This window comes from Vanrija pseudolonga, chromosome 5 (assembly GCF_020906515.1).
Source record: "Vanrija pseudolonga chromosome 5, complete sequence".
NCBI classification, from domain to species: Eukaryota; Fungi; Basidiomycota; class Tremellomycetes; order Trichosporonales; family Trichosporonaceae; genus Vanrija; species Vanrija pseudolonga.
This window is the reverse complement of record NC_085853.1, coordinates 842920-854735: the sequence shown is the minus strand read 5'-3', so window position 1 is coordinate 854735 and position 11816 is coordinate 842920. Positions and strand designations below refer to the sequence as shown.

At 61.0% G+C, this 11816-nt stretch overlaps 5 protein-coding genes across 5 annotated transcripts; 3 read left to right on the top strand and 2 right to left on the bottom strand.

Annotated features, from left to right (window-relative positions):
* Positions 1 to 156: 156 nt before the first annotated feature.
* LOC62_05G007016 (uncharacterized protein) lies at positions 157 to 3033 on the top strand (the record flags this gene model as incomplete). The annotated part of the gene is made up of 15 exons (XM_062773537.1): positions 157 to 219; positions 268 to 320; positions 359 to 471; positions 506 to 534; positions 578 to 627; positions 666 to 777; positions 818 to 834; positions 867 to 949; positions 992 to 1104; positions 1149 to 1361; positions 1401 to 1690; positions 2265 to 2341; positions 2395 to 2583; positions 2620 to 2747; positions 2782 to 3033. 15 exons carry the CDS (start codon positions 157 to 159, stop codon positions 3031 to 3033), a joined length of 1782 nt encoding a protein of 593 aa, XP_062629521.1.
* A 676-nt stretch (positions 3034 to 3709) lies between these two features.
* On the top strand, positions 3710 to 5270 carry LOC62_05G007015 (uncharacterized protein; the record flags this gene model as incomplete). The annotated part of the gene is made up of 11 exons (XM_062773536.1): positions 3710 to 3799; positions 3840 to 4041; positions 4082 to 4110; positions 4158 to 4207; positions 4245 to 4356; positions 4402 to 4418; positions 4450 to 4526; positions 4567 to 4673; positions 4721 to 4802; positions 4836 to 4969; positions 5016 to 5270. The coding sequence occupies 11 exons, from the start codon at positions 3710 to 3712 to the stop codon at positions 5268 to 5270; spliced, it is 1155 nt and encodes a 384-aa protein (XP_062629520.1).
* A 500-nt stretch (positions 5271 to 5770) lies between these two features.
* LOC62_05G007014 (uncharacterized protein) lies at positions 5771 to 7501 on the top strand (the record flags this gene model as incomplete). The annotated part of the gene is made up of 14 exons (XM_062773535.1): positions 5771 to 5824; positions 5863 to 5915; positions 5963 to 6072; positions 6117 to 6145; positions 6186 to 6235; positions 6274 to 6296; positions 6334 to 6422; positions 6468 to 6484; positions 6529 to 6602; positions 6650 to 6756; positions 6798 to 6879; positions 6935 to 7062; positions 7104 to 7178; positions 7217 to 7501. The coding sequence occupies 14 exons, from the start codon at positions 5771 to 5773 to the stop codon at positions 7499 to 7501; spliced, it is 1176 nt and encodes a 391-aa protein (XP_062629519.1).
* Positions 7502 to 7629: 128 nt separating this feature from the next.
* LOC62_05G007013 (uncharacterized protein) lies at positions 7630 to 8574 on the bottom strand. Its single transcript, XM_062773534.1, has 6 exons — positions 8446 to 8574; positions 8324 to 8391; positions 8135 to 8264; positions 8036 to 8094; positions 7863 to 7998; positions 7630 to 7824 (listed from the first exon to the last, which is right to left on the bottom strand). Exons 1-6 carry the CDS (start codon positions 8537 to 8539, stop codon positions 7688 to 7690), a joined length of 624 nt encoding a protein of 207 aa, XP_062629518.1. The 5' UTR covers positions 8540 to 8574; the 3' UTR covers positions 7630 to 7687.
* A 175-nt stretch (positions 8575 to 8749) lies between these two features.
* On the bottom strand, positions 8750 to 10920 carry SPAC630.12 (putative protein; the record flags this gene model as incomplete). Its single annotated transcript, XM_062773533.1, has 4 exons — positions 8750 to 9940; positions 9981 to 10294; positions 10368 to 10651; positions 10762 to 10920. The coding sequence occupies 4 exons, from the start codon at positions 10918 to 10920 to the stop codon at positions 8874 to 8876; spliced, it is 1824 nt and encodes a 607-aa protein (XP_062629517.1). The 3' UTR covers positions 8750 to 8873.
* Between the last annotated feature and the right edge of the window lie 896 nt (positions 10921 to 11816).

Genomic DNA, 11816 nt, shown 5'->3' with positions numbered 1-11816 from the left:
TGCAACCTCTCACACCATGGACAGGATGTCCAAAGTCCCTCTCGACGCCTCGCCGCCGCCTCGATTTCGTTGTTGATAACACTTGTATCTTGGCCAACGGCACCGACTGACTCACTCTTTCTCAACCTACCTACCACCGCCATCATCACGAACACCATGAGTACGACCGTTCTAGGCCACAACGAGACGCTGGCCGAGGCCGCCATGCTCCCCAACCGGGTGGGTCTGCTCCGCTACGTTGGCCAGGCGGAGCTGACTAACGTGCAGAGCTTCAACATCACTTGCCTCCTGCTGCAGCCGATGCTCGACATGTTCTGGTGGTGCGTCGCACGTCCGCCCCGCACACCTGACCTCCCAGCGGCCTCCTCTCCGCCCTCCTCCTGCAGTACTGGCAAGACTACGGGCGGCGCGACCGCCTCTGGATCAAGCTCAACGTGCTGGTGGCGGGGGTGCTCGCGTTCGGGTATTCTGGTGCGTCGTCGCCGAGGTTGCGTGCTGATAGCAGGCTACTGCATCTTTATCGCTGTCCACTTTGTGAGCCAGTGTCCGGCTCGCGGCGAGTACTTACACATCCCAGTTTGTGCAAAATTACGGTCTCTACGCCCCGTTTTACGACTATGGTCTCACGTACGTGCGCGATCTCTCCCTGTGCCGGCTGACACCAGCTCTGCGTTCCCCGCGCTCGACGCGAGCACTGCCGCCGTCTCCCAGGTGTACTTTACGTACCGGGCGTGGGGGCTCAACTTCCGGCATTGGGCCATCGCGGCCTCCATGACGGTGTGTGGCACGGAGTGGTGCGGCTACTGACTCGCTCCAGCTCGTCATCATCCTCTAGTACGTCTTACCTGGGGCCTCACTGACACCAGCTTGTGCGGCGCGTACACTTACACCGCCCTCGTGGCTCATTACTGGGCCCAGGGAGGCTCTGGCCCTCCAGTCAGCTCCACGCGTGGGTCGCTGGTCGCTGCGTCGCAAAGCTCACCCCCGCCAGCTGGCAGGATCGCGGTCATTGGAACCATGGTGGCCAACCTCTTCATCATGTGCCTCATTCTCCTTGGTCTGTACCGCTCGCGCGCGGCGTGGAAGCAGTCCGACAAGAACATGGTGGGTATCTGCGGTTCCCTTGGCGCTCGCGTCGCTGAGCCCAGCCCTTCCTCCGCCCGGTGCGCATGCTCCTCGAGGCCCAGGTTCAGCTTGCGGTCCTCTCTATCATTTTCGCGGGGGTGGCGACCGACAACCCCGGTAGCTTTGGCCTGTACCTCCTGCAGGGCATCACCTCAAAGCTGTACGCGATCGGGGTGCTCTGGTCACTTTACTCGCGGCCGTACTTCTCCCCGCCTCCGCTAGAGCCCGAGGTCACGGTAAGTCGCGCTGCGAGTACAGGCGCGCTGACGGCACAGTCCGAGTGGCCGAGCAACCAGACCGACGCCACTGATCGTCTCAAGGTGAAGGTCGATGTCGAGACGGCCATCCACGAGGACGGGCACCCAACCACGCTGCCGTACTCGATCAACCGCACCGCCGAGGGAGACGCGGGCACGGCGTCCGACCCGTCTTACCCGTCCGCGACGAGCAAGAGCGAGCGCGACGGCTCGTTTACCGAGTCTCTCGAGACGCCCTCCGACTCGAGCAACTCGTCGCCCACGTCCCGCCGCAAGCCCGTGCCCAAGGACGAGCCGATTGTGATCATGTAGCCCATCCATTCCTTGTATCTTTTTGATAATTGTAAAAGTGGCGCCTACAGTACGCGAACTGCCGCCCGCGCCCGTTGTCAAGAGCCTCGATTTTTTGATTGAATGTATAGTGTTGGTCACTTGTTTTCTTGCGCTTCAGATTTATCTCTTTATTCCAGTAGGCTCCACTGCGGCAGCCGTATGGGATTCTCCCACAGGCGAGCTTCTCCCCATTGGCGTCAGGATTAATTGAATTATCCACTATCCCCCTCCTCGGTGTGTGTATGGTCATTGACCTGCTGCAGAGTCCAGACCAGCGGACAGATTGGCTCCTCCTCTCATTTACACACACCCACTCACACCGACCGTCACAGCAGCCCGCACAACGACGCTGCGGAACATGCCACCGCTCCTTTCCACAGATTGAATTGCTCGCCATCCGTCTATCAAAAGGCCGAGAGGCGGACTCCCACGCCTAACCTCTCGGCAAAACAAAAAACCCAGGCTGGATCGTGCGCCGAGATCCGTGGCACCTGGCGTTTCGACTAAAGTAAGTCGAGACTGTGGAATACACGCCGACCCCCACGCCAGGATCGCCGGAGCCATCTCCCAGGGAGTCATCTACATTGGCTTCTATGAGGCCAAGGTCCGCGGCAACGTCCTGGCCCGTGAGTGCTGATCCTCCTCTTCCTGCTGCCACTCGCTCAACCCCGACTGCTAGCCATTGTCGTGTGGACTTGCGCGTCCATGGGCGCCGACCTCATTATCACCTTCAGCATCCTCTGGGGCCTGTACCGCACCCGGACCGGCTGGCACCACAACGACAAGGTCATCTACCGCCTGATCCGAATGACGCTCGAAGCGCAGGTCCCGCCGCTCCTCCTGACCTCGGCCTACACCATCATCTTCAGTAGGCTGGTGGCCTGGGCACAGCTCACTCTCGCAGTCATCTACCTAGCGCACCAGCTCTCGGCGTACATCAACAACTCGAAGCTCAACGCTATCGGCCTCAGGGACTCGCTCAACTCGCGCGCGGCGTTCATGCACCACGACATATCGATGGCCAACCCTGGGGTGCGTGCCAGTTCAGAACTAGCTTACACCACAGGGCACCGACTGGCGTGTCTCACAGATGAAGTCGGCTGGTGGCGCCTCGACCACCCTGGCCCCGCAGGAGACGCGCAGTGCAAAGCTGTTCGGATTCGTGCGCAGGTCGGCCGGCGGGAAGAGCGACCCGAGCAAGTCGACCCTGGCGCCCTCGGAGCACAGTAAGTCTCCCGGAGACACCAATGGCGGGGGTGATCCTCTCTCGCCGGTCGCGTCTAAGGCCGAGCCTGTCCCGAACCTCAAGGACGGGTAGGCGAGGCGCGGCCGCAGTGTGCCCAGCGTTCCATGATCGCTGGCAACTGCCGGCGACCTACTGTTACATAGCATCCATGCTCAAAACATGCACACGTATGGTTTAGTGCCAAGGGGAAAGGTCGTGATGCCGGGGTGACAACATCAGACTCTGACTAACGCCGAGCCGCGCAGCTGGTCACTCAGGTCCACCTCGCCCAGTTGTCGATCCCACACAACCTGGGAGAGAGACAAGCGAGACGCGAGGATTCTCCCACACCCATTCCTCTCTGTCCCGTTGGATTGGATCGGCATGTGCTCCTCCCATTGATTTGCAGGGGTCGTGGTTCGTTCCCCTCGCTGGAATCAAATTCAGGATGAGTGTGGCATACCCACATCATGCGGCCACGCCCCGCCACGGCAAGCAACGAGCAATTTCCTACGGCAGTCCTCGAGCCGGTAGGAAGAATCCGAGGGGTCATGAAGTACGACGCGGGACGCACCCATGATGGGCTGGCCTTCATGTTCACGGGGCGCTCGGCGAGTGGCTCCAGGTCGCCGTCGCGACGGCGCCCATGTCGACGCAGCCCCTGGGAGTGGACTTCTTCTGGACATCACTCCACCAGTCTTCCCCTGCCTGCGGTATATCTGTTGGACTCTCCACCTCAGAAATCGCAATTCCAACACTCACGAACACAATGATACCTCTCCTCGTCCTCCACGTGCGATCCACCGCCACCGCCATCACCAACGAGACGGTCGCGGCGGCGACCTACGCTCCCGTCAAGGTGATTGTTCGCCACTGTCTCGTGGCCTCGCTGATGCCAGACCATGAACTTCGCCCTCTTGTGGGGTGGAATGCTCCTCAACATCTGGCTGACGTTCGTCTTCCCCATGCACTGCACCCCGCTCACACCCAGCGGCATCTTCACGTTCCAGTTCATCAAGTACTGGTCGTCGTACAACCAGGACAAGCGCTGGATCAAGGGCGTGGTGCTGTTCGTTGGGGGCATGGCATATGGCAACTTCAGTGAGTCGCGCACATATGCCCAGCAAACGCTGACGATCAGTCTACTTGATGTACTTTGCTTGGTGGACGGTGCGCCGAGAAACAAAGTGGCGAAGGAGATGCTAACCCTTCTACAGCTCGTGGCCCAGTACGGCATGTACCTCCGCCTCCTGCGCTACACCTTTCTGTGGGTCATCCCTGGCGCTGCCACGCTCACCCACAAGGTCCATCTTTGTCCTTATCGACTCGATCACCGTGACCGTGATCCAGGGGTTTTTCACGTATCGCACCTGGCGTCTCAACAACCGTAACTGGTATCTCGCGGCACTCCTTATTGTATGTCACGTCGCATCGCCGCACTAGCCATCACCTAACACGCAGGCGCTCATTGGGATGTCGTGAGTCCGCACTGTGCAGATCTGACCCCAGCGTCGCGTCCGGAATCGCCCAGACCGTAACCTTCATCTCGCTTGACGTGCACCACACCCGCGAGGCAGTCCTTGCCCGTACGTCGCCCCGCCCCGGACGCTACTGACCTGGTCTCAGCCATCGTGACGTGGAACGTTGGGTCCATGTGCGCCGATCTCATTATCACCCTCAGCATCCTCTGGGGCCTGTGGAAGACGCGCACCGGCTGGCACCACAGCGACAAGGTGCGTATTGACTGCAAGGGAAAGGCAGGGCGATTCTCACGTTGCAGGTCATTGGCCGCCTGGTCCGCATGACGCTCGAAGCCCAGACGCCACCGCTCATCATCGCGATTCTGTTCACGACGACGTTCAGTAAGCGCCCTTCTGGTACAACAGCTCACGCAGTCATCCTCTTCCCCCGCGGCCTGGCGGCGTACATCAACAACTCCAAGCTCAACTGCATCGGCCTGATGTATTCGCTCAACTCACGGCAGGAGTTCGGGCAGCAGCAGAACATCACGATGGAGAACACGCCTGGAGTGCGTCCTACGTGAGGTGGTGCGCTGGCTGGCTGACAGATCACAGGGGCGCGAGTGGGCCATTTCGCAGGTCAAGACGGGTCATGGCGCGCAAACCACGCTCGGAGACGCCAACAACGACTCTGCACCCGGTTACCCCGACAATGAGAAGACGACGGCGGCCGGGACGACGGCGACGCCAACGGCCACGACGACGACGCACGACTCGGAGTCTACGAGCGAGGAGCTCCTGCCCACCCAGAGCGTGGCGTACGGTCTGCGCGGGGCGCAGGTGGCCGGAGCGAGGACCGAGGGTGTTTAGTGCCTGGCCGCACTCCCGGCGTCGTTGAAATCATGCGCGTAGTGACGATCGAGTAGTTTGATGACCGAGTCCCAGCAAGTGCCACATGTGAAAAAAGCAAGCAAAGTGCCACACTATCAATATGCAGTGCATAGTCCGGCATGCGCATCAGAAGCAGCGACGCAGCGTCACCGTCTCACCTCTTACGCATGGGGATCGACCCCGTCAAGGGCGTGCGGTCCGTCCAACTCACGCTGACCTGGCACCTGCCTCGCCGCGACACCGGGACACGGGGTACGCCCCCTCGATCTGCGCGATCTGGGTCTCCTGGCGACGGCGGTGTGGCGTGCCCGAGCTTTTCTGGCATTTCGTCGTCTTTCAACGTCGGCAGAGTCAAGCGTTCACTGAGCATCCCTTTCACTTATCCTCTCCGTACACTACCCTACCTGCTCTCGTGCTGGGCACTCCAGCGCCACCAACTCGCAGTCCAGCGCCACCACCTTGAACCTTTGTTCCTCACCATGAGCTCCTCCCCTGACGAGGTAGCCGCCGCCGCACCGTTCGCAGCGCACAGGGTACGTCGTACCGCCAACCCCACTAATCTCTCGCTCAGAGGTTCTGGCTTGGCTGCTTCCAGGCGCAGGTCATCATCGACACGTTCCTGTGGTGGGTTATGGGCGACGACTCCGGCGCTCGCTGACCACACCCGGCAGCGGCGTGTTCACCGTCCAGCTCACGCAGTACTGGGAGTGGCAGAGCAAGGACCGGCTGTGGACGCGGCTCGTAGTCATCACGACCGCGTTTCTAGCCTACTTCATCACTGGTACGCGGCGTCCTTTGGGTGGAAAGCTAACCCACCCACCACAGGGTTTATCATGTGGAACAGCTCCTACGACGTCAGTTGTGCCACGCCAGCAGCCAGCTGACTCACCCCAGTTCGTCGCACACTACGGCCTGTATGCCCAGTTCTTCAAAGGCAGCGTGATGTGAGTCGAGTCGCTGCCGTGACGCGCTGACCATGCAGCTCGTGGTACGGCTTCTTCAACGGTACGTCGCTCCTTCAGCACAGGGCAGCTCACCCCAGCCATCACCTGCGTTACGACGCAGGGGTTCTTCGCGCACCGCGCCTTCCACCTCACGAACAGGAGCTATTTTGTTCTCGGCCTCGTTTGGGTGGGTCGTGTGCGCGACGTTGTTCCCGACTGACCACCCACCCAGGTGCTCATCCTCACGACGTGAGTGGAGGCCGGCGCGAACACCTCTGACGGAGCCTATGTAGCCTCGGCGCCACACTTGCAATCAAGGTCCTCGAGAGCGTGGGCCATTCGCTGTCGTCGACAGAGGTCAAGATTCGTAAGATTCCCTCGCTGCGCAGGGCGGTAGCGCTCACACCCACCCAGCCGTCATAATCTACATGGCGTCGACCGTGTGCGCAGACTTTATCCTCACCGTCACCATCCTGTACTGCCTGCTCCAGTCCAAGACGGGCTGGGACTACACCGACAAGGTGGGTGGGCGCATGGCTGGCGAGTTCTGACCCCACCGCAGGTCATCATGCGCCTCGTGCGCATGACGGTCGAGTCGCAGCTCCCGCCGACGATCCTCGCCGTGGTCACGCTGTCAATCTTCAGTGCGTCGGTGTTGCGGATGTGACAAGGCATGCTCACATCCACGCCCTCGCCCAGGCCGCTACCCCGACTCGGCACTGTCAGTCATGCTGCAGGTCATCCAGTCCAAGTTCTACTGCATCGGTCTCATGTACTCGCTCAACACGCGCATCCGGTTCACGCCGCAGACGATGGAGTCGGCGACGGTGGGGCGGTACGTCTCGGACCCAGCTGACACCGACGCCAGGGCCAAGTCTTCACGCTCAACAGCCGTCCCTTGGCCACGATCCAGGTCGACGTCGAGACCGAGACGTACGAGACGGTGCGTCGTGGCGGCAAGAACTCGCTGACATTACCCAGCACGTCGAGTACCTCCCCGCCGGGCCGAACCGGCGCAAGCTCAACAAGCTGCAGATGGACGACGACATCGACGAGGAGGGCGAGGGCGACGGCGGCGCGCGCGCGTCGCACGCCGTCGACACGGACAAGGCGTCTGGCGCGACGGGCACCACGGACGCGACGTTCACTGGTCACGAGTACGGCGACGACGGCGCGCCCGACAACATCGAGGTGTTCAACCGCCTCTCGTGCATCGCGAGCGGCACGCCGCCCCCGCCACCCAAGGACGCGCCGGCCGTTCTGTGATCGCTGTTTTCGGCCGGGCTGAGCCCGCCACGCTGTTTAATATCAGTTGGTTGTCCTCTCCACAGTTTAATATGCCAGTGTTCTTCAGTATCCGTGTCAACAAGCAGTCAATGTCAGCAGCATCGTAAAGCCAGGCATACATGACTTTCTCCCGCTCTCTCTCTTCGTCTATCCAGGGACTCTGCTCTACGCCTCGCCGCGGATCTTGGCCTCGCCATAAGCGACCTCGGCGTCGTCGTCAAACGTCTCGCCGGCAATCTTCTTAGCGTAGCCCTTTGCCTCCTCGACGAACCCGACGTTGGGCTTCTCGCCGCGGGCCTCGGCTGCGGCTGTCAGCTCTTTTGTGGCTCTCGCCACTCACCCTCGCGCGCGGCCTCGGCACGCGCATTCAGAACGCCCACCTCGGGCTGCTTGGCCTCGAGCTTGGCCTCGCCGTACTGCACCTTTGCGGGGTTGTGCTCGACCTCGCCGGCGATGATGTTGGCCCAGCCCTTGACCTGCGTGTCAGCTCACTCCTTCTGCTGCTGCCCCTACCTGCTGCGTGAACGGCACCTTGGGCTCGCCGGCCTTCTCCTTCTCGACCTTCTGCTTGACTGGTGGTCGTCAGCACTGTCACACGACTCGCCCACGTACACTCGTCGGCGTACTCCGAGTCGAGGAGGCGTGCGTCGGGCTCCTTGCCCTCGAGCCGCTGCTTGCCGTACTCGACCTCGGCGGGGTTGTTGAACGTCTCGCCGGCAAACACCTTGGCGAAGCCCTTGACCTGGGGACGCAGTGAGCGCCACACACAGCAATAGCACACCACGCCACACCGCCACCCACCTGGTCCTTGAACGGCACCTTGCCCGCCTGCTCAGTCACGGCGCTGCCGCCACCGGGGAACGTGTCGCCTGCGCAGCCAGCGTCAGTGTCTGCTCCCTTACGCCGCCACGGACCCGACTCACCCTGCTGGGCATCCTCGATGATGCCGTCATTGGCCGGGTGGACGTCTGGCGCCACGCGCGACGGCTCAAGTGGACCTTGGTTGTTGTTGGACATTGCGACGTGGTGGATGGTTGTGAGAGGAGATGCGAGCAGCGCAGAAATGGTCAAAGATAGACTCTTGCACCGCTGCGCGATTCTTGTTGACACGCCGCGTTGACGGCAGCAGCGGGATTCAAGGGGGCGGCACTAAGGTTCGGTTCCAGCCATGTGAACATGACGTCAACATCAACAACCCGCACCTTGAACTTGACGACGTGACTGACATGTTTCTTGTTGCCTGCTGCAAACCCGCATGCATGATAGAGCTACATTGTCGACTACATGGTACTGATCTTGTCTATGTTATGCACCGCGCGAATCAAATCTCCCTCTCAGCCAGCCCCAGTCCCTACCATATGGCATTCACAATGACCCATACGATTGCGGCGGGAAGGATGACAGACAGCAGCTCACGTACGCTCTTGATGACCACGCTATTCCTCGTGCGCCACAACCAGCGCAGGGATCTCGTAAGCTTGGAGAAATACGAGTTGCCGTGGGCAGCTCCCAAGCTGATGACTGACGTGTCCTTGGCACGCGCGGAAGCTACCCAGTCTGATGCGGACAGCATTCGCGGAAGTGCGACTCGGCGAGGTACCGGCTGGACAATTGGGCTTGGAAGACCAGTCGAAGACGACATGCGGAGGAGAGGCGGTGTCGCTGCACCCGCCTCGTTCAAATCAACACCGTAGCTAGAGCGCCTCGACAAAGCCGGCGAGATGTAGCCGTCCCCCAGCTCCGAGTCGTTGTCATCGTACGGTATCCGGGGGCTCAGATGTGGCGAGTTTGGCGCTGACCCCGCGGCCGCCAAGTGGTGTCGTCCTCGCGCGGTTGCGGTCAAGCTCTGTAAATGCTGTGACGACCGTGTTGTCGTCAAGACGGGGCGCTCGCGACGCTTCTCGTCCGGACGGGGGCTGTGTCTGGGTTTTGGTGACCGATCGCCACCGTGGTGATGGTGCGAACCTCGCACTAGTGCCGAGCGCAAGTTGGTGAGTAGGATGTAGGCGAACGTGAAGATGATGAAGGGCAGGTAGATCCAGTTGTAGACGCCGAGCTGGTCCGGAAGGAAGCAGGGGACATCGGCATGGCTCAAGACTCCCTCTTGAGGAGGGATCAGAGACAGCAGTTGCAGACCTGGCTTCTGAATGCCAGCAGAGGACGAGAACGACTTGAGAGTCACCTCGCGGATACCGTGCTGGTGGGTGATGTCACAGTAATCGTGGTCGTCGCCGCTGAACACGACGATTGGCCGGAGCGCCTCCAGCAAGAAGTCGCTCGTCTCGCCGCCGAGGAGATTCTGATATCCGACTCCGACTCCCTTCTGGATTGTGCCATACTCGCGGAGCGGGCCACAGTTGACAGTGTCAGGGCGTGCGAGCGGGACGTGCGAGATGAGGATGGGGTTGGGTGGTGGTTCTGGAACCGTCAGCGCTGAGGCCCAACGTAAACCCCATACCTTTCCCAAGTGCCTGCACAAACTCGATAACGCCTCCAGCGATACCGGACCACTCGCCGTACTGGATCTCGGCGGCGTATCGTCGTCGGTCCTCCTCGATTAGGCCGATTGAGTCGAGCAGGATCAGACTGTGGTTGGCCACCGACACGACCGCATTGAGGTCACCAAAGTGCTCCTGGAATCGCCGGCGCGCAAAGGGGGAGAACGTGCCAGGTGGCCCAAGCCCGATATCGTGGTTCCCTGGCACAAAGTAGATGTCTGTGGTGGGGTGAAGCTTGAAGATTGAGCGGAAGATCTGGTAGTACTCGTCATAGCTGGCGGCACAGTCAGCCCCCCTCCTCCCTCCTCTTCCCAGGCCCACGCCCGACACGCCCGTCCGCCACTCACTGCTTGTCCGACATGAACTCGCGCCCGCAGTCAAGAATGTCGCCGACAACAATGACGGCATCGATCCGGCCGAGGCGGCGCACCACATTCCAGCTCTTGCGCATGAACAGCTCCTCCATGCCCTGGCGGATCGCATTGACCCACGGCGCACTGTCCGGCGGGTGCGAGAGGCTAGGGTGCGGGACGTGGGGGTCCGCGATGAGCACAACGTGCGTCGGAGCCTGTGCCGACTCGGCGCGCAGGACGACGTCGGGAAACTTGCAGCCCGAGAGGGAGCTGAAGAACTGCGAGGCGTCAGCCACGTACCGGCCTGTGCAGTTGCAGATAACGCACCTCGCCAACCTGTAGAGTTTGTCAGCGGCGGACCAATAGATGTTGCAGCCACAGGACGTACCTCGTACCAAATGACCAGTACGACCGACGCGAAACGGAACGCCATGAGCTGCGTTGAGCGGCTCCGGAGGCCCGAGCGGCGCATCTTGACGGGCCCGTCTGAGAGCCAGTGCTCGACGCTCGACGGCTGCGACCTCGATCCAGCTCGGCCACTGCTCATGACCGGGTGAGGCAGGGATGGGTGGGAGGGGGGGATGATGGGCGATTGCAAGAAGCAAGGTTGGATCGAAGCCAGCCAAGACTCGAGCAGTGTGCGTGTAGACGGGGCTCCCCAAGGTACGACGCCGCGTCTTGAGGTCTTCTTGTCCAGATATGACACGTGAGGCGTGCGGCAAGGCGCGTGGCTTTGGGGCGGGCGTGCCGGCGGGGGCGGCCATTAACACTCGTTTCGACTAGAGTAATGGCATATCAGACCTACTCCAGCGCGTTTCTAATGCGTGAAACGCGGGCAAGTTGGTCTCGATTAACGGGGCAGCCACAAAGGGTTGGTTGTATTCAATTCCAATAGCCGCCTCGAGGCTTGGGTCGGAAACGACCAAGGGCTTCAGGGTGACTGCCTAAGGACGCGCCGAACCCAAAAGTCAGCATGGCTAGCTGGTTGGGAGTAAAAAATAAATAAATGATACAAGAAAAACAAAGCCACGCGGTCCTCGCCGATCAATGTGCCACTTCCACGTTGTCAAGGCGGAAATATACGTCATTGATTGTTGGGTGGGTCGCTTCAGAGTGCAGCCGGGGTCGAGCTCGCCATCGATTGCAAGGATGGAGAGGATGGATGCTCGAGGGTCGAGTCTGGAGCGGTGGCGAGTAGCAGTAGCACGCCGGCCAAGTGACAGACGCTGCTGCACGCACACGACCAACCCCGTGATCAAAGCTGGGCATGGAAGACGTGGGCTAGTACGGGCGGCGGCTGCGTCCAAGTGACGAGACTGACGAGCAGTGTGCCGGTTTGGAGCAGCCAGGCAAGCATTGCATCTAGAATGACCTCAGCACCCGAAGCCTTCCGTGCGTTGTTGCGCGGCTTTGGCTCCACGGCCAAAGGGCAAGCAAGCCAAA

What these genes read in the sequence shown, in the direction of transcription:
- LOC62_05G007013 (XM_062773534.1), bottom strand. Translation starts at nt 8,539, where the DNA reads ATGTCCAACAACAACCAAGGTCCACTTGAGCCGTCGCGCGTGGCGCCA. An exon ending in CATCGAGGATGCCCAGCAGG is followed by an intron (nt 8,392 to 8,445) that starts GTGAGTCGGGTC and finishes CTGGCTGCGCAG; the next exon opens with GCGACACGTTCCCCGGTGGC. An exon ending in CTCGGAGTACGCCGACGAGT is followed by an intron (nt 8,095 to 8,134) that starts GTACGTGGGCGA and finishes GACGACCACCAG; the next exon opens with TCAAGCAGAAGGTCGAGAAG.